This window comes from Emydura macquarii, unplaced genomic scaffold (genome assembly GCF_026122565.2).
Source record: "Emydura macquarii macquarii isolate MOO-44397 ecotype Brisbane River unplaced genomic scaffold, CSIRO-AGI_Emac_v2 contig_2473, whole genome shotgun sequence".
Lineage (NCBI taxonomy): Eukaryota > Metazoa > Chordata > Testudines > Chelidae > Emydura > Emydura macquarii.
In genome coordinates, this window is record NW_027132610.1 from 17,990,684 (window position 1) to 18,018,577 (window position 27,894).

The following is a 27,894-nucleotide window of genomic DNA, read 5'->3' on the forward strand; positions in this document are numbered from 1 at the left end:
GTGTACAATTGACTTTGTGGGTCTTCAACTGAAACTGCTAACATGTGAAAGGCAAATTATTTTCTCATTTCACAGGCTATTTGTTTTCAAACCCTAAAAGATCACTTAGCGTGTACACTAGAGTGTAATCAGACTATTGTCCACTATCATATCAACGATGTGAGGTGTAATGAACTAATTCAGCACTACCACTCCCCATTCTTGTTTTTATAAGACCCCAGTATTAATTTCACCCTTCAAAGGAAGGTGACAGGGATTTGGAGTTGTTCGGTTATTTGTTCATTTCGTGTGTTCATCTGATTGTATGAAACAGGGTGTTTACTGTATGAATATATTGATTTACCTCAATAAGGGGCTGTCTGGAAAAACATCCAGGAAAGAAAAGAACAGAACGGCTCAAGAACTATAAGCTGTTATGATTTTTGCCTCCTCTCCACTCACCCTACAAAACTGGTTTTGATCAGAATAGGAAAAACAAAAACTCTTGCAGGATTAAAAAGGGAGAAGAGTAGTAAATGTTTGAGGGAACCAAACAGACATAGGACTCTGTTGGGGTTCCTGGAGAAGCAAAACCTGATGAGGTCCCCATCGAAGGATGGGGGTGCTTTAGGTAAAATAGGCATGTATGTAGACTGTTTTAACAATTCTTATCTCTAATGCTTTGTTCCTGCTGCTAAAACAAACACTTTGATTTTAAGAAAGCTGTTTTATCATGATATACCACTGGTTACTGACTTCTGAAGGGAAGAACTGCAGATGCTCAAACTTAATCAGTCCTTTAGGATAACAATGATTGATACATAGGGTACTGTAGCCCAGAGCCCAGTCTAACAGTGGGAGAATGTCGAAATACCACTGCAGAACAAATTAAGGATTGAGGCCTAGCACCTGAAAGGGTGCACTCAGAAACTCAATCCAGTTTCTAGATACTTCTCAGAAGGAGTCCTAGTTTTGCTATGGCTAACGTCCACTGGTAAGGCAATAAACCAAAAAATGAAGCTTATTCACTGCAGGAGATCGGCCTCAAATCAATTAATATCATCCAGATGATTACTGGACAGATATTGCAGTTGCCACTGTCATTAGTTAACTTTGTATGAAATGAGCTATATTAGTTCCCAAACTACTTCTACCAAATCAAAGTGGAATGTCTGTCTTCATAAACTCAGTTTCTGTCTGTTCCCACGTATGGAAACCAGGATAGGCCTTTCAAGTGTCCACCTCAAATCACTCAGATGTACAGTAAGTAAGCAACACACACACATAAAGGAGAGCCTTCTGTAGGACAGTCAAGTATAGCAGTAAGAAAAGAAGCTTGAGATTACACCTGAGGTCAGGTCTACACTACAAATTTGCATTGCAGCTGCACCACTGTAGTGCTTCTGGTGAAGACCCTCCAAGACAGCGGGCGACAGCTCTTCTATTGGCTTAATAACTCCAACTCTGCAAGAGGCAGTAGCTATGTCGGTGGGAGAGGCTCTTTGCACTGTCTTAACTGGGGGTTAAGGTTGGTATAACTATGTCATGCAGGGGTGTGAAAAATCCACACCCGAGTGATGTAGTTACACCTAAGTAAGTGTATAGTGTAGACCTGACCTGAGACAAATGTTCAAACTGAGGAAGGGATGAACCCCAAAACATTTCCTGAATTATAAAGAAGATTTTACTCTGCCACTTGAAAATTTTTTTTTTAAATGACAAGAATGAAGGCAGAGAGTGAAGCCTTCTGACTGAACCAATATTCAGTGATCACTGCTGCTTCATCAGATCTCACTTTAAACTGGTGCCGCAGCTGCAGTTTTGAAAGTTTCCTTTTTTCTTCCTGCTTTAAGCACTGGCCAAGTCCATTTCATTACAAATTGCAGGAAGAGTTAGAAGGAAAGGAGAGCAATGAAGGGGAACATAAGACAAACTATGCCTACCTACATTTAAAAAGCCTGATCAAAACCTCAGGTTGCAAAACTGTGAGCAGTACAAGTTAATTTTTTTTTTTTTTTACAGTTCATTAAATGTGGAGTGAATAAAGACGCCAATATGAACGGAGAATGCAAACTCTCAGGGGCCATCATCTGTTATGTCTGTACAGTACCTCGTAGCAGGGTGGGGCCTCTGGGTGCTGCAGCAACACAACAGGGTAGGGGGACCAGTACAAGTTTATTTTTATAGTCCACTTCTAACATTACCTTTTTATGGCATTAAATTACTTGTAAATTTTGTTTCCTTTTAGGTTACTTACAAGTACTGCATTTTAGAAAATGACAATGAAAATCAAATGAAGAGCTTTGACGATTCGTGCATTATGGACTACAGTATTGGATCAGAGTGGAGCAGAAGAGTCAGGGTAATGCTTGAGCTCAACTTCCAAGTTTCCAAAATCAGCTACATGGGAGTTAAAGCCCAGGATTTTCACTGAGATAAGAGCACATTTCAGATAAATGAGTTCAGAGTCACTGGCAAATTTCTGTAGTTCTCCTACCAGGCTTCTCCTCCTGATAGTGCAATAAATGGAGACTGACCAATGGCAGACACTACCACCATGATATCATCCAACCCTTCTCAGAGCAGACTTAGAGGACATCACGATTAAAACACTAGCAGCCAGACTGCACTAACAATCCAACACTGGTTCAGCACCACTGGTGGCTTCAGAAGTTTGCCAATGTAAACAAGGCTGAACTACTATCACTGACAAATCGGTAAGTCGATCCATTTCTCCCTCTGTATCCCAATGTTTAGATAAGACTAGTTACCTCCCTCACAATGCTACGGTGAAGCCTTGTACATTGCCTTGAACTTGTGACATGCTAACGACCTAAATTTCAGAGGTGCCCCCACAACCTCCTCCATGGGGGTCTATTTAAATTTAAATGATTTATGTCACTGATTTTAATTGTAATTTAAATCAGCAAGCAGGAAACCTTGATTCAAGACATTGATTTTAATTGAATTTTGCATTTGTACTTTTTAGTTATTTTCCTGAAAGGCTGGTAACCATTAAAACATGCCGATTTGCAACTAAATATAGCTTTTACACTAAACTATGCTTCTTTTTGCTAATCAGGGGGGCACACTATATCTACACACATTTGTTTAAGCAATTATATACCTTTAACTTTTATTCACTTTTTTTAAAAACACATTTATTTTTAGAAAACCATGACTGATGCATTTCTTATTTACTATGTGATTAATTTTTTACTTGTGATTTGTGTTAAAATATTTGGATAGAAATTCAAATTCAAATAAAATGCATAAACAGCTTTTTAAAAATTGTATTAGTTAAATAAAACTGCTGGATACATAAGAAAAAAAGTGCATTAGATAGTTTTAAATACAGAACATGTTTGGATAAACTGATTTACTCAACATAGAAAGTATGTATTTAGTAAATTAACTGATTGTTTCCAGTCACCATGTCCTTCAAAATTTTAGAATTAGTAGATCTCATCCTCTCAGCTGGTTTTTATATTCACAGATTGGAAGACAAAAAAAAACTTTTCCCCTTTTTCAACTCCCACTGGTTTCTTAACTTTGAATGAACTATGAACTAGTTGAAAAATTAAAAAGAAAATATTCTGTCACATCTGTAGAAGAGGCTAGTACTGTCAAAAGCTGGTTTAGCACTTCAACAAACTCTAGCTCTAGGTGTTTAACCAGTGACTTCCACCAGTTCTGTGGTGTGGCTTTCTTTAAAACTTGGCAGCCAACACTTACTGCTTAATATTTTTTAGTTAATTTAAATTATTTTAATAGATATTAAGGTTAGGCCTTAACATTGGTTGTCAATTTCAAATAAGTTTATTTTAAAAAAAAGCATTTAAATTTAAAAAAAATCAGATTTATTTAGTTTAAAAAAATTAATTTGTATCCATCTTAATTTCCTCTTAAGTCAATGGGAAGAAGGAATGCTCAGCTCCTTTGAGAATGTAGCCAATATGTATAATTAAATTCACGGGGATCTGGAAATTTAAGGCCAATAACAAGACATTCAGTTCTGGAACCTTAGAACTTCCACCATTTAGCCTTAAGCACAAAAGCTTTCGCATACTTTCAAACTAAGTCATACATGATACAGGATTCTACGTGTTGGGACTAAAGTGGCTGTCAGCTCCAGCAGTGTGTTAGCAGGCAGGGCAGTTAGGAGGAAAGCCTGTAATCTTGTTCTCAGAACTTCACTTTATCAGATTAAAACAAACATTCTTAGACAAGCCCAGCCTAAACATGTAAACTCACTTCTTCTAAAAAGAAGAGTTATAATAAAGCTAGACAATTATTTGTTCCAATGTGCATCCACTAAAGTACATTCCGTTCAGGTTCTCATATTGCATCAGCCATGAGGGTATTGTTGAAAATGATCCTTAAAAATCTACAGAGCAATGAACCCAGACACAACTCTGGGCATTGCACAAAATACAGAGAGACACCCAGCCCCCTGTCCTAAACAGTTTATGAAATGAAGACCCAGATGCTGCAATATAGACACCCATCTGAGGGCCTAGCTTTGATTAAGGGTGTTAGGAAGAAAGAGCTAGTTGATTTTGCCTTCACAAAAAATTCCTAGTGCCAAGTGTTGGATACAAGTCATTCCAGCTGAAGCTGATTAATAAGTTTCAGAGCATCTCACATATAATTGATACACATGATAGTGTTGGCTGAGGTCAGACCTACCATCTCCCTCCGTAAGTTAGGAAACAGGCATAAGTTCTTCACATTCATTACTAGAAGCTCTTTATAATTCCAAATATCCTAAGAAATTCCATAATTGGAGTACATAAGCCAATACAGAATGAGAGTCCAGGCTAAATGGGAAATCAAACTAGGAGGCAGCATAGTACTGAAATGAAGAAAGCCTTCTTATTATCCAAGGCAAGAGCACGGTAGGGGGATGCTTCAAGTCTACTCCCAAATTCTTATCTCCTCCAAACAAAGTTTAACACAGATCTCTGAATGCCTTAATTGCAACAGAAGTAGTGATTACTGAAATAAAGTACTACTTCAGCTATCCAGAAACGAACATCCACTTACACAAATCCATTTCTACCTAGAGTAATAACGAATTAAGTGTAGTTCATGAAACAATGTAAGAGCATCAAGTGGAAAAGTCAGAAAGTTTCCAGATTGTTTAACAAAAGCACTTCTAGTTTTCCTAGATCCAGCCTATTCTGCCAGCGTCAGTCTAAACATCTACTAGTATGCAGCAAAAGAATCACTTTTAACTTTAAAGTACCATGTCCCTTAGTAATATTTTCCAAAACTGCACTTTACTATAGGCTCATTTTTAACAAAGAATCTCTACATAGATTACAGAAACATTATTTTACAGTGTCATGCTACTATTCTGGCATCTAAAAATTAGGGGTGTTCATATCTTGTAAAAAGTAGTGCAAGAAAAATTTGACATCTTACTCTCTCTAAGGGGAGAGATATCAGGTTCATTTCGCTCTATGAAGATAAAGAATATTTAAGAAGTATTTTCTTGCAGTTCAGAACATCAGTTGCATCATTCCAGCACATCATATGGGTCAACTCCCACTATACTCATGCTTTACTCAGCATTTAACAATAGCAAAATTTGGCCATACCATTTATTTTAAATGGATTTCACATTTTCAGTGACTATCAATTCCACAGTGTACCGGCCCCTAAGAAACTTAAGTGTTTTCTTTTAATTATAGACACTAGAGCTTATTGGAGCTAAGGACATGGATGAACGTTAATGAGATTTTGCATAGTTCATGTATCAGACAGGTAACCGGTAACTAACTTATGGAAGGATTTAGGTTTTTTCAATACTAGTACACCAATAAAAAAGCACTCTTTTTAATGACAATACTGGAGTCTGAAATGAAGCACAACAAACAGCAAAATCCTGAATCTGTGACAAGAAATAGGGTTCCCATGTGCCAACAGTCTTTTTTTTTTTTTTTTTTTTTTTTTTTTTTAAACATTCTGTTCGGGGCAGATAAGTGGCTTGAGTGATGATGAAAGTACAATTTAGACTGGTTATTTATGGGTTCCAATTAGGATCATGGGATAATTTTTTATTTAAGGGAAAGCATCATATGCAGTTCACAACTATAAGGGGAAATGCCACCAAATTAAATAAATTTGATCTCTTTCAAAAGAGTATCTATATCACTGGATGGCTTAAGACATACTTTTATACTGTGGAGAAAGACTACCAAACATTATAAAAATACCAGGCACTTTAGCAGCTTTACAATTCTAGATATTGACTGGCTTTTCATCCTTTAAATATGTTATTTTAAAAAAAAACAAACTAGCAGGAAATGTTTTTGTTAGATAAGAATGAGAAATGCTGCTTCAGCTAACATTGGTATTTTTTGTCCAGTGTCAAAATGAATCTCACATGGATTTGTAAAAAGATGCATGTGATGAAATTGGTCTGACAAATTACATTTCAAACACAGAGATTAAAGAGTAATATAAATTGCCCATACTGAAAGGCTAAACAGTTTGTTGATTTCCCAATCCAGCAGTTTTATTTAACTATAGATATAAGAATAAAATGAACAAGAGGCTATTCAATGCTACAGTTGCAGCTCATTGTTATCAACTCGGAGTTTGACACCTTTCTGAATATTGATTTTAAGAAGACAATAATATAAACAGAAATTGAATATAAAGCCACAGTAATTTGAGAGCCATTTTGCTATAAACATTAGCAGATCCCACTTAGCAAGTTACCAATCAACACATGCAACATCTGTTGTTTTAAAGGCCTGAAGTACAATGTTGGGACTGAAAACACCCTCCCCCAAGCTTGGTTTCTGTAAATACATTGACATGAAGAGTTCTCCAAGAGCACCGTTTGTGAAATCCTCCACTAATGAAAGGTTACAACTCAGAACATTTTATTACAAGGGAAGTGTCATGCCTTGATTTGCACATCACTTCTGGAGTACAGTAACATGGGCATATTATGGAAGAAGATTCACTTCAGTTTGCAGGACAGAACATTTCATCACGCATGACCACAAAACTGACACGAAAGGACCTGATAGAAAAGTTAATTAAAGATACTTTATTGGTTTTGACCAGGCATGAACCACAACATACCCTTGCTCATCACGTCTGGGTAGTGGGAATCATGCACACCACAGGCAGATGCAGCAACGTTACCATGACACGGTGAGCTCCGCGACAGAGTTAGCGATGTGCACACATGATAGGCCTGATCAATATTTAATCTACTCGGCGCATACTCTGCCAGAGCTACTCGTTCGTGTCTCCTTGTGCTCCGAGCGAATCGCCCCCTTCTTTCCCTTCTAACCAAGGGGGTAGCTTTCATGCACGCGGAGCAAACCCCCAGGCCAGCTTCTGCACACACCCCCTCTCACCCCTGCACTGCAGGGCGAGTCACTGCAGGACCCCAGCCAGACCCACGGCGGGCTTGGCTCACGCACGCACATACACACACACACACACGCAAGCGCACGCAGCATCGCTGCGGACCCCCGGCACTGCAGCTCTGGCTGCGGGCAGGCCCCCCCTGCCCCTGCCAATACCTGTCTTCAGAGACGCTGATGACCCCGTCCTCCTTGGGCACGATCGCAGCCATGCTCACCACATCCTGGGAGCCCTCCACCTTGCTGAGCAGGACGGGCTTGCGGGTCAGCGCCTTGGGCTGGATCTCAGCGGCCATGGGCGACGCCGGCGGGCTCCAGTCCGGCTGCGAAGGGGGGGAGGCGGCGCCGACCAGCAGCAAGCGGAGGAGGGGCTCCCTCCGCCGCGGCTCGTGCCCTGTTGGAATGGAACCCTCGCGGCTCAGACGCGGGCACCAAAACAGCACCAAGCCCACAACAGCGGCTCGCGCTGCGCGGCGCCTCGCGCCTCCCCTCCTGGCTGTACAGCAACCCAGCAGCACTGCAGGCGCCCCGCCCCCGGCGCCAAGCCCATGTGGCAACGGCACTTCCGGGAACCCGCCCCCTCGCGCGCGGCACCCAGCCCGGGCACTGCGCGTGCTCACACCCAAATCCGGACAGGGGCGTTCTTTTCCCGAACGCCCCCGGAGCGCTCGAGCTGGCGGGTCTGTGCGAACCCGCGCGCGTGCGCAGGAAGGGAGCGGCGCGCGGACTGGAGGGATCTCGCATCTTTAGCGCAGGCCGGCGGCAGCTGTGCAGTGAGAGGGAACGGGAACGGGCCGGGGCAGCAGAGGGTGGGGTATTGCCCGCTGCCGCAATGACTCTGTGCGGGTGCTGGCGGGCCTCCCCATTCCTACTTTGCTGTGATGATCCGGAGCAAAACGCCCAGCGCGGGGCGCTCGGCTCCTGCTTTCCCCCCGACACGCGGGGCGATGGCGGCGCGGTGCTGAAACCAGCGAGGGTATTTGGGTGACACGGGAGCCCAGGGCACGTTCCCTGTCCGCCCCTCTCTCCTAAACGTGCTGGGCTCTGGCCCAGTTGCTGAGGACGGGTGGCGGGGAAGGGTGCCACTGAACCCTGCAGCTCCCCGTGCCTATACTCTGCTCCCGCGGCTGGCGGGAGTCTGTCTGTCTGTCTGTCTTCCAGCGTCGGAGCAGCTGATAACTGACTTGGTGCAGGTGTGTAATTGTTCCGTCCACCCCCTCTCCTCCATTCAAGCTCCCCTCCTTGGAAAGACAAGAGCCTCTATGCTAGCTCTGCACAATTAGGATCTTCTTGTGTGGGGGGCTCCTTCTGAGGCCAGAAACATCGGTTTTTACTAATTTTAACTAGTTACTTTAAATAAATATTACACTTAAAAAGATTCTCACAGATGCCTTCAAAATTGTCAGTCCTTTTCTTAATCACTTCCTCTTCTTCACCTGTTTGAATGTCCTACTGAAAGATTAATTTATCTGCAATTTATGTATACATAAAAAAAGTGTTTGGGGATTGGGTACCAAAGTAGCTCAGGAAGGTAAAAGGCAGAGAAGAGGCTCAATGGGAGAGGAGAAAGCTGCAGGACCCCAAACTCTGCCCATACGCTTGCAAAAATACTGGTAATGTCATGCAGTAAAGGTAAAGAATTACAGAAAGAGTTTCTGTCCCCTAACCGTAAACAATGAACTTTCGTATAAATAATCTTTAATGAGAATTAATATACAAATTATAGACTCAGATCATTAGTTTACCATCTCATTGGCTGGCCTTGGGTATGGTTTTAGCTTGTTGATTCACTTGGATTAGAACATCTCAGTAGGTTTAGAATCCCCCTTCACTAAGGCAGTGTTTGAGTACCTTGGCTACTTGGGGCACACAGCAATTCAGCTGAGTTTTGAAGCAGCTGAAGATGCTTTTTAATTCTATACTGAGTCTCAATCATGTAGGATCACAAGATACAGCTAGTTCCGTAACAACAGCTGGTGTTGTCAGATATTCTTTATAGTTTTATCAGGACTGGGCTCCCAATACAGGAAAGTACTTAAGCACATACTTTAATTTAAGAATGTACTTGAGCACTCTTCCTGAATACAGATACATTCCTAAGGTAGGGCCTGAGTCATCTGATTTAAACTGGGGCAAATGTCAGCCTATATTCCTGTGGTAAAAGAAATCCTGAGATCTTTTACCTTTGGCACTTCTCTTCCTTAAAGTTGGCAAACTGTAGCCTGATGCAGCAACTAATGGGAAACCAGATAGGTATGCCCCTTTTCTTCACAGATCTCTACTGCTATTCCTTTCTAGTGCTATTAGCTAATTCAGCAGATATGAGAGGCTGACTGAGTTGTTTTTCTGGCCATTCTGCAACTGTTTGTAGAGTAATGTACGTTCTATAAAAACTAGAGAGGACAAAGACTGGAAGGAGATATTTCTAGGCTCACTGTGTTTATATATTAGTTTTTCCTACCTTCATATTTTATGGTTGGAGATGTAAGTTTCAAATAATGATTAGCAGAATTTTTTTTGTAAGAGTTTGTGTCACTTTAAACTGTCACTCCATATTAAATGGACATTTATATTAAAATGCTTTTTGTACTATTACTCCTCTGCACCGAACAAAGGTTATTTTATTGATTTAGGCTAAAGAACAGTATATGAGTGATCCTCAAATTATGCACAATGGGGTGGAATTAAACACAGGTCCACCAGGTAAAATTAATTGCAAGAACACTACTGCAGTATTTACATAGATTAACAATAGAATGTTTTTGAAGTTCATCTTATTTTCATGGGGGATGGTGTATTTTTGTTCCCCAAAGAAACTCACCCTAATCCCAGCATCTGCATTTCAGCAAGTTTCTGCTTTTTACTTAGCTTTTCTGCTGGGTTAACTGAAGCACAGGGAGGTCAAATAACTTGCCCAACGTTACATTCACATTGTGCTCAAGCAGATGAAAAAGCATTTACTCTTGAGGTCAGTGTCGTTAAAGGCAAACTTTCACCATCTATTACAAGAATTCTGAAAAATCACATGAAACATGTCTTAGCCACAGTTCTTCACTACAGAAGTGCTTTTCAGACTTAAGACACCACTGCAGCTGTAAATTTGGGTTCCTACACAGTTACAGCAGGCAATAGTTTTCCACATGAATAAAATGCTTCTACCCCATAGAAGAAAAAAATTGAGGAATACTGGATCTGAGTCTCAGCACCATAAATTATATATTTGCTTAATATTTCATGTGTATATTCCTAAAAAATATGTGCACTTGGGGAAAAAATCATTACATGCCTCTCTTGCTAGCATGGAGGCTATTGTATTCTTTTTGCAGATGATCTCTGAAAGCACACATGGAGATAAATAAATCTGTTGATATTCAAGGGTTATATGTTGTTAACTAAAACAGCAGGAAACCCAGTTACAGGCATGGTATTCTTGGAAGATACAACAGAGAAAGAGAAAAAAAGAAATCTTTTCTGTATTACTCCTTACTATTCAAAATTTCATGGAAAAATTCCTCTGTACGGGTAGTACAGATTGCCTAACCTTTGTTTGTATTACATCAATATAATTTAATCTGTGTTGGTCAGCAATGAGAGACAAGGTGGGTAATATCTTTCATTCGATACTTTCGTCAGCAATGGTCCTTGTTATATTTAGTTTTATTTTGCATTTTGCTGTAGCTATTTAGAAACAGAAACATTCCTCCCTTTACCAGTTTTGGTCTTTCCTATTTGATGTACTTCTGTTTATTCCATTTTTTCCCCCAGTGGGAGAGAAATGAACAAGGCTTTTGTTGGTGATAGTACTGTTTTTGAATTCACATATTTGATTGTCAGCACAGCTCTGGGAATTAGTGGTGGCCTTGGGCCAAAGTGGTAACATGCTGTTGAGCCAAGCCGCACGTGATCACACCACGACAGTATACCAGAAAACCTTCTTTGATACCTCATTTACAATCCTGTTTGACCCTCCTGAGTTGTATTGTAGCAGGGAGAAATTGCCTACCTACCAACGCTGTCTCCTTGCTTACAAAGTTGCTCTCTGGCTCCATCTTCTGGCTTCTTGAAAAATATAGTGGAGTTAGAATCTGCAGAATTTTAAACCTACAAGGGCTGGGTGATCATAGCCTGAGAGTTCAGGCAGGCAGGAGAGGGTTAGAGAATTGGCATGGGAAGGTGAATGTGGAGTGTTCCAACATGGAAGGAGCTGGATGGAGTTCCCAGCAGAGAAGCCATCCTTCTCCCAGCACAACATAGCAACATTTGTCTGTGTAGTGTTGCCACTTTAGTTCATGCCTTTTTGCTGCCTGATGATATTAATATGACATCATTATGCAACATGATGACACTTTATGAACCTCTAAACTAATAATGTGGAAATACAGCAAGCCTTGGGATCATCCTGGTAAAAGTAGGGGGCAATCTAACAAACAGGGTGGCAACATGAGAGGAGTTCACAAAAACTGGTCATTTAAAAAAGAGCTCAACAATAAGGATTCCATTAATTACAACAGATATTTAGAATCAAAAGAACATCTCTGTACCAAATTAGGACAATTAGGTCAATTTTTGGGCCAAAATTCCTTGACAAGCGCACCTTTATTCTATAAAGTAATTTGATACCAGCCCCTCCCACTCTGCAAGATGGTGACCAATACTCTAGAAATTAAGCACTGCATCCAGCAGAGTACTTAGTTGGCATGGGGCCCAATTACAGTATTTTTGAAGCCTCTCCATCTCAATCACCTGTGTGTGACACAGAGACAAAGGATCCCGTTCTTTGCAAACAGCTCTCACTTCAGACCAGGCAAACTCACTACACCAAACACATCTTACAGGATACTTACCTTACATGTTACTCATGATGAATATCTACAGAAAGCTTGTAACTTGTCAAGACTCTGAATCATTGTGAGATGTATGTATGGATAATATATAAGGAATAATGTATTTATATTGAAAGTATGCCTTATGAACTTGGGAGTAGAAATCAATCCCAGGAGCTAAAAACATAAGAACAGCCAGATTGGGTCAGACCAATGGTTCATGTAGCCCAGTATCCTGTCTTTAACGGTAGCCAGTACCAGAGCTTCGGGGGAAGTGTATAGAACACAGCAGGCATTAGAATAGGAAACAGCCACCTCTGTCTTCCCCTCCTGAATTCTGACAGTCAGAAGTTTAGAGATTTTCCCAAGCCTGGGGATGTATTCCTGACCACCCTGGCTAACAGCCATTAATGGACCTATCCACTATGAACTTATCTTTGTCTTTTTTGAACCCAGTTACATTTTTGGCATCACAACATCCTATGGTAATGAGTTCCACAGGTTAACTGTGCTTTGTGTGAAAAAGTACTTCCTCTTGTTTGTACTAAACCCGCTGCCTATTAATTTCATTGGGTGACACTTGGTTTCTGTATTGTGGGAAAGTATAAATAACACTTCTGTGTTCACTTTTTCCACAACATTCATGATTTAAGAGACCTCTATTATATCTTCCCTTAATTGTCTCTTTTCTAAGATGAACAGCCCTAATCTTTTGTCTCTCTTTGTATGGAAGCTATTCCATTCCCTTGATCATCTTTGTTGCACTTCTCTGAACTTTTTTCCAGTTCTATTATATCCTTTTTGAGATGGGGTGAGCAGAACTGAACACAGAATTCCAGGTCTGGGTGCACCATGGATTTATAGTGGCATTATGATATTTTCTGATTTTCTATACAGATCCTTGGACGACCTCAGTGAAAACCCCATTGTGAAAACTGACCATTTATTCCTACTCCTTGTTTCCTATCTTTTAACCAGTTACTGATCTATGAGAAGACCTTCCTGGTTATCCCACGACTACTTAGTTTCCTTAAGAGCCTTTGGTGAAGGATATTGTCAAAGGCCGTCTTAAAATCCTGTTACACTATATTGACTGGCTCACCTTTATCCACATGCTCGCTGACATCCTCAAAGAAGTCTAAGGTTGGTGGAGGCATAACTTCCCTTTACAAAAGCCATATTGACTCTTCCCCAACAAATTGTGTTTACATGTGTCTGATAATTCTTTTCTTTATTCTAATTTCTACCAATTTGGCTAGTACTAAAGTTAGGTTCGTTGGCCTTAATTGCCAGGATTGCCTCTGAATGCTTTTAAAAAGTGGCTTACGTTACTTACCTTCCAGTCATCTGGTACAGAGATTTGTTTCAGTGATAAGAAAGTAATGTGTCTCAATGATGACCCATTCAAGCATGAGGGAGTTTTTACCCCCTCGCTAGTCAGCCAGCAAGGTAATGCAAGCTTCTATTGCCTATCCCTGCCACACCCCAGAACAGGCAGTAGAAAACTATCAGAGACAACAACAAAATCAAAACCACTTAAAGGTAGAAAAGAAACACTGCAACTAGGCAGAAGTTCACCTTGCCTATGTATAGAAACAAAGGACTGTTTTCAATGTAACAGAGTTTCAGGAAAGGCACTCTAGCTTCATTCACTGAAGAAAACCCCTGGCGGAGGGGGGATGCTTTCATGGACGTTTGGATCCTGGTTCTTGAGAAACCATCCAGCTCTGCAATGGACTGAAGTTTGGGGGGAAATCTACTTTTAGATAGGAAAGGTAACTGTTGATAAGTGTAGATCAGATGCACGTTTTATGATTGTGTTTTGTATAGTAACATCTTGTTTTCACCACTCTCTTGTTCCTAGTTCAATCTTTATTCTTTATTATTATTATACACCTTCTTTTGTTTTATAAGTGCTCACAAGTGCTGTATGGTTTACAGGAGCATTGGTTTAAGGTAAAACTAGTAAACTGGGGCATGCTGCACCTTTGGGTGAAGAGGATCAGGAAATTCTGTGAGTAGCCATTGTCAGTGGCTGGATATCACAGAGGCATGATTCAAAGGGGTTGGGGTGTGCCTATTGTTAACCTGCAAGACGAAGGAAGGGCTGGAATAAGCCCAGAGGAGGGTGCTTGGGTGGCGAAGGGCTGGCAGGGTCAGGGAACCGACACCCAGCTACCACAAGAAAGACTCGCTTTTGTTGGAGGTGGGGGTAACAAGGTGACTCACAGTCCTAGGTACCCCAAGAACCATCACCCCATGCTAAACCAAAAGTCACAATTGACCATTTAATAGCCATCAAATTCAGCAGCCCCTTCTGCTCTCTCCAATGCCCTCCAACCACTGCATTTTCACAAATTTAGAGTAAATCCCAGACACTGTAAAGTAGGAAACAACCCTCTGAATAAAGCATCAATTACTGAGCAACTGCAAAAGTGTGTCCTTGAAATGTCCTCCCATGCATCACACTTTGTTTCTTTAGTGGTAATCTTCCTAAGAAATTTACTGGAAAGAAATGTTTTAAATAAAATGCTTTTTATTTGAGATTATATCAACATTAATATTTTTAAAAAGAATGATTCTTTAAAAATATTAGAGGAACTAGGGGAAAAGAGTATATATAAAAACTTGCTGGAGGGAAAAAAAACAAAACAAATCACTTCACCGACCATCTATTCTGTGGAGCACTAACTTGTCTGAACTTTTTTTTCAAATGGATTTCTAGAAAACTGCTTGCATAAGAAAATCTATCCTCACATTCAGACATGCTTTCTTCTATTCTGTGATTTTGTTTTGTTGGCTTTAGCATTCTTATAGTGAATAATATTGTCAGATGTTTTCTAAAGATAAACCCCTATGTGCTCTTAATGAGATTTAAACCTCAGTTTTGTCCCATATTCCACTACTTTTGCTTGCTTTATTTATAAATTTGGAAAATGCAGAACTTCTGTATTATATGTAGAAACTGATATATAGTTGGAGTCTCCGGTGTTACAAATGATGGGGAAAAAATAGATTTAAAAGGATACGTGGCTTTAATGTCAGCATACAGCACCTCATCTAAAACAGACACTAACATTTAGCTACCATGCAAGTAGTGTTGTCTCTTAACACATTGCGTACATGTGGGAACAAAAAAGAGGGATGATGTGTCAGTGTGTGAGCTGCAAATAACTCCTGGCTCTCACATTTTGCTCCATAAGCAGTTCTTGCACTGTATGCAGTCTTATTTCTGTTTTCTCTGCCCTCACTCCATATATTTTCTCAAATTTTGGGCCTCTAACCTTGTCCTCTGTAGAAACTTTTGTTAGTAATTCCATTATCTTTTTTAGTGGATCTCTTCACCAACCTACTCTATTTCTTCTCAGCTCTTTACCCTTGAACTTTTCCAGGCCTTATTTAAAACTTGACAAATTTTGAATTGTTTTTATATCTTCCATTCCCACTTGCTCCTGAAGAAGTTATCATGATGGAAGTATCATTGATAAATATCTTTTATTTGGAAAGCAGAGGAAAAAAATAGTGTGCAAAAATCTACCTGAAAATATAAATGAACTTCTTGCACACACTGCACTAACTATATGAAGGTTCTGAAATGCTAACTACCTGATCTCTTTGATTTAACTATAAAATTTAAAAAAAAATATTTATCCAGAGTCTTTTCACACCATGGCCTTTGTCTGCACACTATGTCACTAGATTTCTTTTCTTGAAATGTCTCACTTTTGCTATCACTCATATGGTCCACCAGTGGGCACTCTCAGATTTACCAGGTAAGCCACTGGAGTTTCAGCTACTACGTCATCTAGATCTGCTCTGAGCAGTGTTAAACAAGATTATGATTAAAACACTAGTCTTCATTAACATGAACACTCCCGCTGTTGCTAGCTCACCTAATGAGGTAAATCAGTGGTAGCAATGGCAGGATATTAAGAAAAAATTCTAGTGCAGACACAGCTTATAGTCAAAATCATTTTAATATGGTTATTGCTAACACAATTGTAGCATAATTTCTATTACCGGTGTGGGTTCCATGCTTCTAGGACAATAAAATCTGGGGAGTGGGAGAAGATGGGGTGGTCTGGCTACATATAACTACCCTGAGGAAATCTTTTATGCCCATTGCACTTTTGCATCTTGGTAAGCAGACATATACCATGCTAATTCTAATTTATTGTAGAAGAGAGAAAAATTCCCAGACCATCTATTTAGAAGCAAGAAGTCACAGGATTGTGCTCTGAGGTCATTAACTATCCAGACGTCTATTGGGTAACAGTAACAAATACTGCTAAACATGTATCATGAAATGGTTCTTAAATTATGCAATTTCACAACAATTTCACAATCCAGAAAACAAAATTCAAACAGAGAAAAACCCATCCAAACAGAGAAAAGGCCATCCAGGACTTACTGCCAGTAAAGAAGGATTAACTACAACATGAGAGTTCTAGATGAAAGTTTGATACTAGTGACAATGGGCTGTCTGAATACTACATGCAAATAGATTTAGAGAATGATCACTATTAAAATTTGTATACTTTCAAATTGAAAGTAATTAACATTACAGCAGGCTTTGCTATATTAATTTTAGAAATACTATGATTATATTAATTAGTCAAAAGCAAAAACTAGACATTTTAATAGGAAGTACTCTAAAACACACTAATACAAGCATAATAGATTTCAATAAGCAAATGTTGGGAAATTAAGAAACAATAAGCAGATGTAGCAATGGAAAGAATGTGATTGAATCATGGCACAACAGACCACAGTTTCTCTAAAAAGAAAAATGAATGAACCTATGTAATGTCCCAGCTCCCATTGTCTGTAAAGTAATTCTCATATCTGCTTGGCAGAGGATTGTGACCAAGTCCCACATCTGATGCACTGGACCATGACTGGGCTGAAGGCTGTCACTTAACGCTGAAATGACAGCTGGGACATCATTCATTCTTTGGATACTGAAGCTTGCCCCACAATCAAGAATTACTGATTGGCTACTGTTAAAGACAGGTAGACAACATAGTCAACAATCAGATATAAAACTCAGAATGAAAGGGCGTTCTTATCCGAAGAACAGTTCTGTGAAGCTCGAAAGCTTGTCTCTCTCACCAATGGAAGCTAGCCCAATAAAAGATATTACTTCATCCACCTTGTCGCTCTAATATCCTGGGACCAACCTGGCTACAGTACCACTACATACAATGAAAAGACTTGTCAGAAGAAAGACGGTGTCTTTTTGATCTTCAGCTAGGCGAAGAGAGCTATCAAGTGTATGTGACTGGAAATTACAAGAAAAAAGACTTTATCTGGAGAAGAATATAGGGACGATAAAAAGTATTTGAAAGGGAAAGGTAATGATATAGATAAGGAACTTATCTAAACAAAATAGAGTTAAATAAAAATACGAAGGAATTAGCAATATATTTTAAATAGTTGAGAGTGAAATGGGTTTATAACAGCTAACGGCCTGATTCTGCCACCTTCATGTTGAGAAGTACCTTACGTAAGGAGTATTCTCTTTTACATCAGAGTTACAAGTATTCCTCACATGCAATGTGGCAGTATCAGGTCCTAAGAACACAGAAATATGAATTTAGCTTAGAGCAGGGAAGCAGAAAAATCTAAAAGAAAGTGTTAAGTTGATCACAGAAATCAATATATAAAATACAATATTCAGTATCAAAAGTGGAAAAATATACATGTAATTTTTATTGACCAGGGCATGGATTATGGGTTGCGTTAATTTGCTTTCCTGAACTTTAAATTTTGGACCTATGCTTGGAAAACAACCATGAACTGTGTATTGCCTTGAGAGAATGGTTTATGAACAGGTAAAGATCAGAGCCACTTCTGGTCAAGCCTCTCCAACTGCAGCATCATGAAATTAAAAGCCATTTCCAACAACTGAAGAACTCAAGGCTGAAAAAACAGCATTGTTTGGTATAGGACATTATTATAGAAAGAAGGGCCTCTCGTCACAGTTAATGTTATAATCAAGATTCTATTATAAGCCTGATATTAATACCCCTTCTCTAAATTGGGACATAGAAAAAATTGTTGGCTGAAAATTGGGGTAATTAGTGCTATGATGCAATATTTTTCCCTTCAATTTCAAATAAGTTCAAGGAAAAGTTTTGAATGTTCAGCTAGTTAAAAATTATCCCCTTTGCAAATTTGAAAGCAATACTTTTTCAGTACCCTCACTTCAAAATGGGAACGTTTACAAACTAAGGCCCTGATCTGCAAGGGCTCTGTGCAAGTAGATGGAGGTCCAGCATGGAGGTCCACTGACTTCATTGGGACTATTCGAGTGTATAGAGCAGTTTGCAAGATCAGAACATGAATGTATAAGTATATAGTACTAAAGAAACATTCTCACATAGGGTAGTTAAAAAGAGGCAGCATGATCCAGCAGATAGGACTTTTTACTAGGGCTGCTAATTAATCACAGTTAATGGATGCAATTAATACAAAACGGATTAACTAGATTTTAAAAAAATAGTTGTGATTAATCACACTGTAAAAGAGATAAACGAAGAAGTATTTTTCAATTCACCTGATACAAGTCCACTCAGTCCTACTTCTTGTTCAGTCAATTGCTAAGACAAACGAGTTTGTTTACATTTATGGGAGATAATGCTGCCCGCTTCTTATTTACAATGTCACCTAAAAGTGAAAACATGGCACTGTTGTAGCTGGCATTGCAAGGTATTTATGTGCCAGAAATGCTAAACATTCATAGGCCCCTTCATGCTTCGACTTGTAGGCTCTAAAATTTTACATTGTTTTGTTTTTGAGTACAGTTATGTACAAAAAAGTTCTGCATTTGTAAGTTGCACTTTCACCACAAAGAGATTGCACTACAGTACTTGTATGAGGTGAATTGAAATATATTTCTTTTGTTTATCTTTTTACAGTGCGAATATTTATAATAAAAATAATATAGTGAGCACTATACACTTTGTATTCTGTGTTGTAATTGAAAGCAATATATTTGAAAATGTAGAAAAATATCCAAAATATTTTTAATACATTTGAATTAGTATTCTGTTACTGTTTAACAGTGCGATTAAAACTCTGATTAATCACAACTCTTTTTTCTAATCTTGCAATTAATTGCAATTTTTTAAAAAATCGTATGACAGACCTACTTTCCACTAAAGATGGTTGAAAAAGGGAGGTTACTTACTGTAGCTGATGGTTCTTCGACATGTGTAGTCCCTATTTGGATTCAAGAAATGGGTGCGCATGTGCACCATATGCCAGAACTGTTGAAAGCAGTGTTTGTTGACCCGTGTGCATGCCTTGCATCATCCACGTGGCACGTCCAAGGTCTCCTGCGGCTGCATGGGTTGATGGCTCTTCAGTTTCCTCTTACTAACAGGCCTTCAGCCCATAACAAAGGAGACGGGGCGGGACTGGAATCCAGATAGGGACCACACATCTCGAAGAACAAGTTACAGTAAATAACCTCCCTTTCTTCTTCGAGTGCTGGTCCCTATGTGGATTCCAGATGTGGGTAGTAATCGTATGGAGGTGGGTGCTATAGCTCGGCTGATGGGAGAGTTTGCAGTACTGTATGGCCTACTGACCTAGCTATGGCATAATGCGCCTTAAGCTGCATTAGTAGGAGCACTGCCAGCAGATCAGGGGAAGTGATTATTTCCCTCTACTCAGCATTGGTGAGGCCACATTTGGAGTACTGTGTCCAGTTTTGGGCCCTCCCACTACAGGAAGATTGGGAACAAATTGGAGAGAGTTCAGTGGAGGGCAACAAAAATGAAAAGGGGGCTGGAGCACATGACTTATGAGGAGAGGCTGAAGGAACTAGGCTTGTTTAGTCTGCAGAAGAGAAGAGTGAGGGGGGATTTAATAGCAGCCTTCAACTACCTGAAGGGGGGTTCCATGGAGGACGGAGATAGGCTGGTCTCAGCGATGGCAGATGACAGAATAAGGAGCAATGTTTTCAAGTTGCAGTGGGGGAGGTCTAGGCTGGATATTAGGAAAAACGTTTTTACTAGGAGGGGGTGAAGCACTAGAATGGGTTACCTAGGGAGGTGGTGGAATCTCCATTCTTTGACATTTTTAAGGCCTGGCTTGATAAAGCCCTGGTTAGGATGATTTACTTGGGGTTGGTCCTGCTTTGGACTAGGGGTTGGACTAGATGACTTCCTGAGGTCCCTTCCAACCCTAATAGTCTATGATTCTATGAACATGTGAATGGAGGCCCAGGTTATAGCCTTGCAAATATCTTGCCACGGAACATTGGCAAGAAAGGCAGACGTGGCAGCGTGCGCCCCTGTGGCATGAGCTCTGATGCCAGCCAGTAGTGGGACACGGCAGAGGGAGTAATACTCCTGATGCAGTGGGTAATCCATTTTAAGATTCGTTGAGAAGAGTGCGCGACCCTTGCAGTGTTTCACTAGTGTGACAAAGAGTCTGGGTGAGGCTCGGAATGTGCATGTACGATGGAGGTAGAAGGCTAGTTCATGATGGACGTCGAGGGAGTGCAGAGTATGTTTTCTGTTGGAGGAGTGAGGTTTAGGGTAAAAGATGGGGAGATGAATGACCTGGAGGTGGAACGGGGAGGCTACTTTGGGAAGGAATTTGGGGTGGAGTTGTAGAGAGACTTTGTCTTTGTGGAACACGGTGAAGGGAGGGTCTGCCATCATGGCCGCCAGTTCACTGACTTGTCGGGCCAAGGTGACAGCCACAGGAAGATTACCTTCATGGATAGGGAGGTTAGTGGGCAAGTGGCCAGGGGTTCATATGGTAGTTTGGTCAGAGCCGAAAGGACTAGGTTGAGGTCCCAGACCAGGGTGGGTTCCCTAATGGGAGGGAATATGTTCAGTAAGCCTCGTAGGAATCTAGCAGAAGTTGGGTGGCTAAATATGGAAGTCCCATCAACTGATGGAAGGAAGGCACTGGTGGCTGCCAGACATATTCTTATGGATGAAGGCAGAGAGTCAAAGGTGGAGTAAATAATCCAGAATGGTTGGTATTGATATGTTTGATACACCAGTGATCATCGGAGACCCATTTAGTAAATCCTGATAGCATTGAGCTTGATAGCAGGCGCTAATCAGGGGGCGTCAACTATGTGTGAATACATCCCATACAGGAGTGGAGCACACATTATCTATTCGCAAGCCCCATCCAAATACCAGGCTGTGAGATGGAATGGTTGTGGCTTAGGATGTTGGATCTGGTCCTGCTGCTGAGTGAGCAGGTTCGGTAGGGGAGGAAGAGGAATTGGAGGATGAGATGATAGGTGGAGGAACTCCGTAAACCAATACTGGTGGGGCCAAGAAGGGGCTATGAGTCATCTGTTGTCTGGTCCTGTTTCATTTTGCAAAGTGCTTGAGGAATGAGTGGAATGGGCGGGAAGGTGTAACAGAGGCCTGGTGTCATGGGAAGAGAAAGGCGTCTCTTTGTGATCCCAACCAGAGAGCTCCTCTGGAACAGAAAAGGGGGAGTTTGTTGTTCTCTGGTGTGGCGAAGAGGTACTATTGGGGAGTATCCCATCGTCAGAAGATATTGTGAAGAATGGGGTCATGGACCTCCCACTTGTGGTTGTGGTGGAAGGAGTGGCTGAGTGTGTCTGCCAATAGTCTGTACCAGGTAAGTGGGTTGCCTGCAGAGTGATGTTGTGTCGTAGGCACCAGTTCCATAGTCACATTGCTTCCTGGAAAAGGGATAGAGATCTGGCTCCAACCTGCTCTTTTATATAAGTTACTGCTGTCATGTTCTCTGTGAGGATGTGTACACGTTTGTCCTGAAGGACTGAAAGAAGTGTGTGACAAGTATGCTGGACCACACCCATTTCTAAGATGTTGATATGCACCTTGCCTCTCTGGAGGACCAGACCCTGTGTGCCATGTGGTCCTTTACATGGGCACACCAGCCTGTGAGGGAGGCGTCCATTGTCAGGTTGATATCTGAGGTAGGTTGGTGGAAGGGAATACCTGTCAGAACCTTGGATTGGTTGTGCCAACGTGATAGGGAAATTACCACTGACAGCAGGAGAGAGACTCGTTTGTTGAGGTGGTCCTTCTGTGGGTTGTACACTGTTCCCAGTCTGTTGTGAAGGCATCTGATATGGAGCTGGGCATGTGGTGTGACTGATGTGGACGCGGCCATGTGTCTCAGGAATGGAAGAAAGTGGTCTGGACGCATGTGTGGTATTGTAGTCGTGAAACAAAGACTGTGAAGGCAGTAAACCAATCCTTTAGGAGAAAGACTTGGGCTTCTCGAGAGTCCAATCTGGCTCTGATGAATGTGAGTTCTCTGGTGGATATGAGGGTAGTCTTGTCCTTGTTGATGCATTTACTGAGATTGGCAAGGAGCATCCACAAAGCCTGAATGGTAATAAGTAAGCACTCACGGGATGGTGCTAAGAAGAACCAGACATCTAGATATGGGAATATGGAATAGCCCTGGCAGCACATGTATGTCGCAATAACCATGAAGACCTTTGTAAACGTGTGAGGCACGGTAGCTATCCCGAAGGGGAGGATACAAAACTGGTAATGGGACTGTCCTACTTTGAAGTGAAGGAACTTGCGGTGGGCTGGATGGATGTCTACCTGAAAATATGCATCCTTCATACTGAGAATTGCGAACCAGGCCCCAGGTTGGAGGAAAGGGATGATTTGAAGCAATGTGACCAAGTGGAAGCAGAAATTGCAAATGAATTTGTTCAGGGCACGAAGGTCCAATATGGGGCAAAGATCCCCTGCTTTTTCAGTATAAGTAAGTAGAGAGAGTAGAAATCATGGTCCCTGTAGTGATGCATAACTCATTTTATGGCCCCTTTTTGGAAAGGGGCCATGTGTTTCTTTGTGTAGGAGTTGGTTTTGGGTCAGGTCCACAAGATTGTCCCGAGCTGGATGATGGGGCAGGAAGGCATGGAATTCTATCATCAAGTAACCTTGACGCATGATGTCCAGTACCCATTGGTCAGTGGTAATCTTGCTCCAGGTGTTGAAGGAGCAAGACATTCCCCCAAAACCTGACTCGGGGCAGAGGGCAGGGTGGGGAGGGGTTCGCAGTTCTCTGACAAAGAGTCGAAAGGGCTGTTGCAGGCATTGCTGGAAGGTAGAAGTAGAGGTAGTGGAGTGTCAAGGATGTTGGAAGTGTTGACGGTGGTGGGATTGTTCCTGTTGTCATGGAGAGTAAAGATGGTAGGGTTGATAGGCAGGTCGATGCTGGTATCAGGGTCTATATGTCTGGCGGTGTTGGAATCATGTGGGGGCCGGAGTGTACAGGCTCAGAGAGATTGAAGTGTGGCTCTAGAGCCTTTCAATAACCTGAATAGCTTCTGGTTATTGAATGGAAGGTCTTCTAGAGTGGTATGTATCTCCTTCAGAAAACCAGAAGTTTGGAGCTAGGAGTCCTGTCTGAGTACCACCCTGGATGCCAGGAAGCGAGCTGCTGTGTCTGCTGCATCTACTGCCACTTGGAGGGAGACTTTGGATACTCGCTTGCCTTCCTCTATAAGAGCCTGGAACTCTACTTGTTTATTTTCCAAGAGGGAAGCTTGAAATTCTGCTAGCTTTGAGAATGATTTAAAGTCATACCTTGCCAATATGGCCTGGTAGCTGGTTATGCGGAATTGAAGGCCAGCAGATGAATATACTTTGCTGCCAATGAGGTCTAGTTTCTTTGCAGCTCGATCAGGAGGAGTAGTTCTAGAGTGCTGCTATCTGGGCCATTGGATGGCTGCTTGCACCACCAGTGGGTTTGGTGCCAGGTGCATAAAAAGGAAGTCTGTATTTTTTGCTGGAACAAAATAACGCCTCTCCGCATGTTTAGGTGTTAGGGTGCAGGAGGCTGCGGCATGCCAGATTGCCTAGGCTGACTGTAGAATGGAGTTATGGATCGGCAGTGCACCCTGAGAAGACTAGTTTGTTGCAGGATGTCAAGGAATTCATCCTGCGAGTCCTTGACATCTTCTGCCGGCAAGTTCAGCCGTGCACCTCAACAGATCTTGCTATTGGCCATGGTCATCAGGCTGGGATAGTGAGAGTGGCATTATTGCATCATCATCACTGGATGAGGCACCTGTTGGGAGTGGTGGATCTGCCAGTCCCCGTGGTCCCATCGGGACCAGCAGTCCCATCGTTCTTCATGGTTCCTCGCACACAGATGATGGCTCAGTGTACTCCAAAGAAGGATAAGGAGGAGCTTCCTGCTCATAGTATGAGTCCCACCCATGCCAGTAGGTCCCACCTATGCCATTCTTGTTGGTGGGCCTGATGGGTACCTGAACCATTGTTGCTGGGGTGGTACCTGCATTTGAGCATATTGGTGTGGGCTATCTGGGTGCTCCGGGGAGAAATGTGGCTTCAGCTCTGAGGACCTGTCTGCCTGATTGGTACGGTAAGGGTGGTGGCATCGGAACTGGCTGAGCAGGCAGTGCCATGTCTATTCAGGTGGCCGCACCGCAGATGGATGATATAATAGCAACGGCTTGTTGGCAGGAGACGATGGCCACAAGGTGCTTGGTGCCTCATATTGATGCGAGGTACCCTCAAGTGGCAGGTGGAATTCTGTCGTGGGAGTTAGGGGTGAGACAGCCTGGTGTGTGCAACACCTGGAGTTGGTACTGTGGCGGCTGTAGCGGTTCCAACAGAGTCAGTGGTTGACGGGAGTCCAGAGGAATTCCAGTAGCAGCTGGAGTCATGGGTTTTGATTTTTTGTCGGCCTTAGCCCGTTTAGCAGCGACAGCTGCTGTGGCTGCATGCGACTTCTCACCCGGCTGATCTTGGCTCGGTTCCTCAGGGATTCGCCTTTGTGTCCATGACTATGCCTCTTATGGGCACAATGTGGCTTGTTCGATATGGCCGGTACTGCCGGTGTCATGGCCGGGGACATGGTCACTGTTGGTGCATCTGGTTATTCGAGCAGGTCCATCAGTGCCACCTCAGAGTGCACACATGGATGCATTGCTTCTTCCATCAGATGTTTCTTGAGACAGACATATTTTACCTCCCGCGTTCTTAAAGGAAAGGAGCAACAGATAGAGCACCGCACAATGATATGAGTCTCACCAAGGCTTTGTCTACACTTACCTCGGCGATAGTCGACGGGAGTTACGCAAAGTACGCAAAGAACTTGCATAACTCCTGTCATCTTCTGTGCTTCTCTTCTGTGCGACGTCTTCACTGCACTGCGCCACTTGAGGAGGCGGTTTTAGCACATCAACTTCTGGATAGACTGAGTGGGTCTTCACTGACTGCTCAGTTGATCCAGATAAGTCAATCTGATGGCGGCGACTTTGCCACCATCAGTGTAGACATAGCCCGAGACAGCAGAGACAGCGTTGGTGCTCGTCACACACTGAGAACAATCCTGGGCATGTGACACAGTTCTTGAACTCGGCTTGTTTGGGCATAATCCCCACACGGGGTAGACTGCCCCGGTGAGAGGAGAACTTGGAAAAAGAACTACTTCTCTTAATACACTATCTACAACTACATTACCATAAACTAAGCTATCTATTAAACTTCCTTATCTCTCTTTTTTCTTTTTTTTTTTTGCTACGCAGCTGTATAGGAAGAGAAAAGGAACATTCTGACTCTAGCCATGTGGCGGTAAGAGGAAACTGAAGGGGCATCGAGCCATACAGCCTCAGGAGATCTTGGACATGCACAGGGACAATGCGAAGCATGCACGCGGGTCGACAAACACTGCTTTCAACAGTTCTGGCTCTGGCACATTGCGAGCATATGCACCCATGTCTGGAATCCACATAGGGACCAGTGCTCAAAGGAGAAATGAATTTTCTGTCCCATGAAAAATTTTAAGATTTTGTCCTAAATTGTGACAAAAAGCCAAAATTTTAAAAAATTCTATGAAATGCTTCTGGAAAAAAAATTTGGTAAATTGAAACATTTCATTTTATTTTCAAACCTTTACTTTTAATTTTTAAAAAAATATAAATTCTTTTTAAAACAAGTTGTTTCAAAATGAATAATTTCAATTTTCCTTATCTACAGTTTCAAATATAGCATGATTAAAGGATGCTCTAAAGAGCTTTTCCCCTGGAACAGACAGAGGAGAACAGATGCATAGCTTGTATGCCATCTTTTTAGGAGCTAATCCATAGATGTTGTCTCCTGGTCACCATGCTTGACCTGGATGTAGAATGTAAGAAGTCCAAGGAAGCATCAAAGATGAAGATGCTAAAGAGATCTTGTGCAGTACTATTTTGATATTGTTTGGTTTGATAGATTATAGGAGGGTGTCAGTTCAAGACCAAATGGGCCAGGTGGGTTCAGCTGTAGCTTAGATGGATGCCAAAACTGCTTTAGTTACATAAGAGCTAAGGTTCCACGCTACGATTTGAAAACGGCTCTGAAAGAAAATCCCTTGATAGCATCCTAAAGAAAATTTGTTTAATTTTTTTTACCTTACTGATGCACCAGGGTGACTTTTTTTCCTTGGCATGACTCCATCTGACTCCAATAAAAAAGAACTTTGGTCTGGGACATCTTTCTTCTCAGCTAAAGAAACTGGGTGGGGTGGGGGGAGGTGTAGGTTTTTTTTTTCTTTTTGTTAAATGGAGCCATGCCAGTTACCCATGACTGACAAGCATCCCTGCTTCCAGAGCTGCAAAAACAAAGGAAAAGTACCCTACTGGAAAGGTGAAACAGGCCAAATAGGAGAATGTATGAACTAAGTCATTTGAAGCTTTATCGACATTACCTTATAATTTCCATCCTTTTAATGTTCATATTTTAACCAACATTCTCAAAATTATTCTAATGTTTACTTAATGTAGGAATCTTAAATTTATTTAATATTCATATTAAATTAACACTCCTTTGCCCAGATGAGCTTACAGTCTATCAGTGATATTAAAAGGAGGGGGAAGAGAAGTAAGGTCAGTGGCATCCTGTGGGTCTCCAGTGCCTGAGGTCGAAGCCTGCATTTGCCTCCTCTCCCCCCCCCACTGGACAGGAGGGGTCCCCAGCTGCCTTGGGGGGGGGTGTCTGTACTTGTGTGTGTGAGGGGGAAGGAACAGCCGCTTACCTCCTCTTGCTTGGGGGACTTTCTGGCGCAGACTGTGGCAGCCGAGCCCGGCTCTGGCCAGGATCCGCCAACCCCCCTTATCTGCTGCACTACTCCAGCCCCACAGCCCGGCGCCAGCTCAGGTGGGGTGGCCTCACTCTCTGGCCTGGTGGTGGTGGGGGGCGCCAGGCTGGCTCTTCACGACATGCAGGGGGGAGGGGGCGCAGAAGGCTCTGAGGGGAGGCTGCATGCCCTCCCTCCCCAGTCTCCACCTATGCCATTCCCCCTTACTACTAGCATCAGCCCTAGTGTCACTGTTTCCTGCTCTACATAATAGATCCTTTGTACAGGGAGATTTATAGATATCACTGTGATGCCGGTGCCAGGTCTTAGGTTTTTACATTAAGAGCTGGCTGCTTTGACGTCGGCTTGGGACAGACTTTTTTTTTTTTTTAAAAAGACTTAAGTTGATTACTTTGCATTTAAATTTTAAGTCTGTCTCAAGCAATAATCAAAACAAGCAGCTCCCAGCAAAAAAAGCACTAATACCTAGCACAGGCAAGATATCATTATTTCTGCCTCTACACGGGATCTAACATGGAAAAGCAAGAGACAGTAATATTACAGGACAGATATGTACATGAGAGGGAGTGGGGAGGTCAGCTGACTTCAGTGATACTAGC

At 42.0% G+C, this 27,894-nt stretch overlaps 1 protein-coding gene and 1 long non-coding RNA gene across 3 annotated transcripts in view; one reads left to right on the forward strand and one right to left on the reverse strand.

Moving 5' to 3' along the window:
• The window catches only part of WDFY2 (WD repeat and FYVE domain containing 2), a 99,168-nt gene extending 90,795 nt beyond the window's left edge, over nt 1-8,373 (reverse strand). The window contains exons 1-2 of one of the 2 annotated variants that reach the window (XM_067563065.1): nt 8,243-8,373; nt 7,530-7,764 (exon numbers count right to left, since the gene is read on the reverse strand). In XM_067563065.1, the coding sequence (XP_067419166.1) occupies nt 7,530-7,666 (137 nt within the window). In that variant the 5' untranslated portion in view covers nt 7,667-7,764; nt 8,243-8,373. Of the gene's footprint in view, nt 1-7,529; nt 7,765-8,242 lie in introns of those variants that run through there. The other variant, XM_067563068.1, reaches the window with a different exon arrangement.
• Nucleotides 8,374-8,444: 71 nt separating this feature from the next.
• Nucleotides 8,445-26,102, forward strand: LOC137163040 (uncharacterized). Its single transcript, XR_010922602.1, has 3 exons — nt 8,445-8,563; nt 13,172-13,336; nt 25,746-26,102. It is a non-coding gene; the product is annotated as an uncharacterized lncRNA (long non-coding RNA).
• Nucleotides 26,103-27,894: the final 1,792 nt, after the last annotated feature.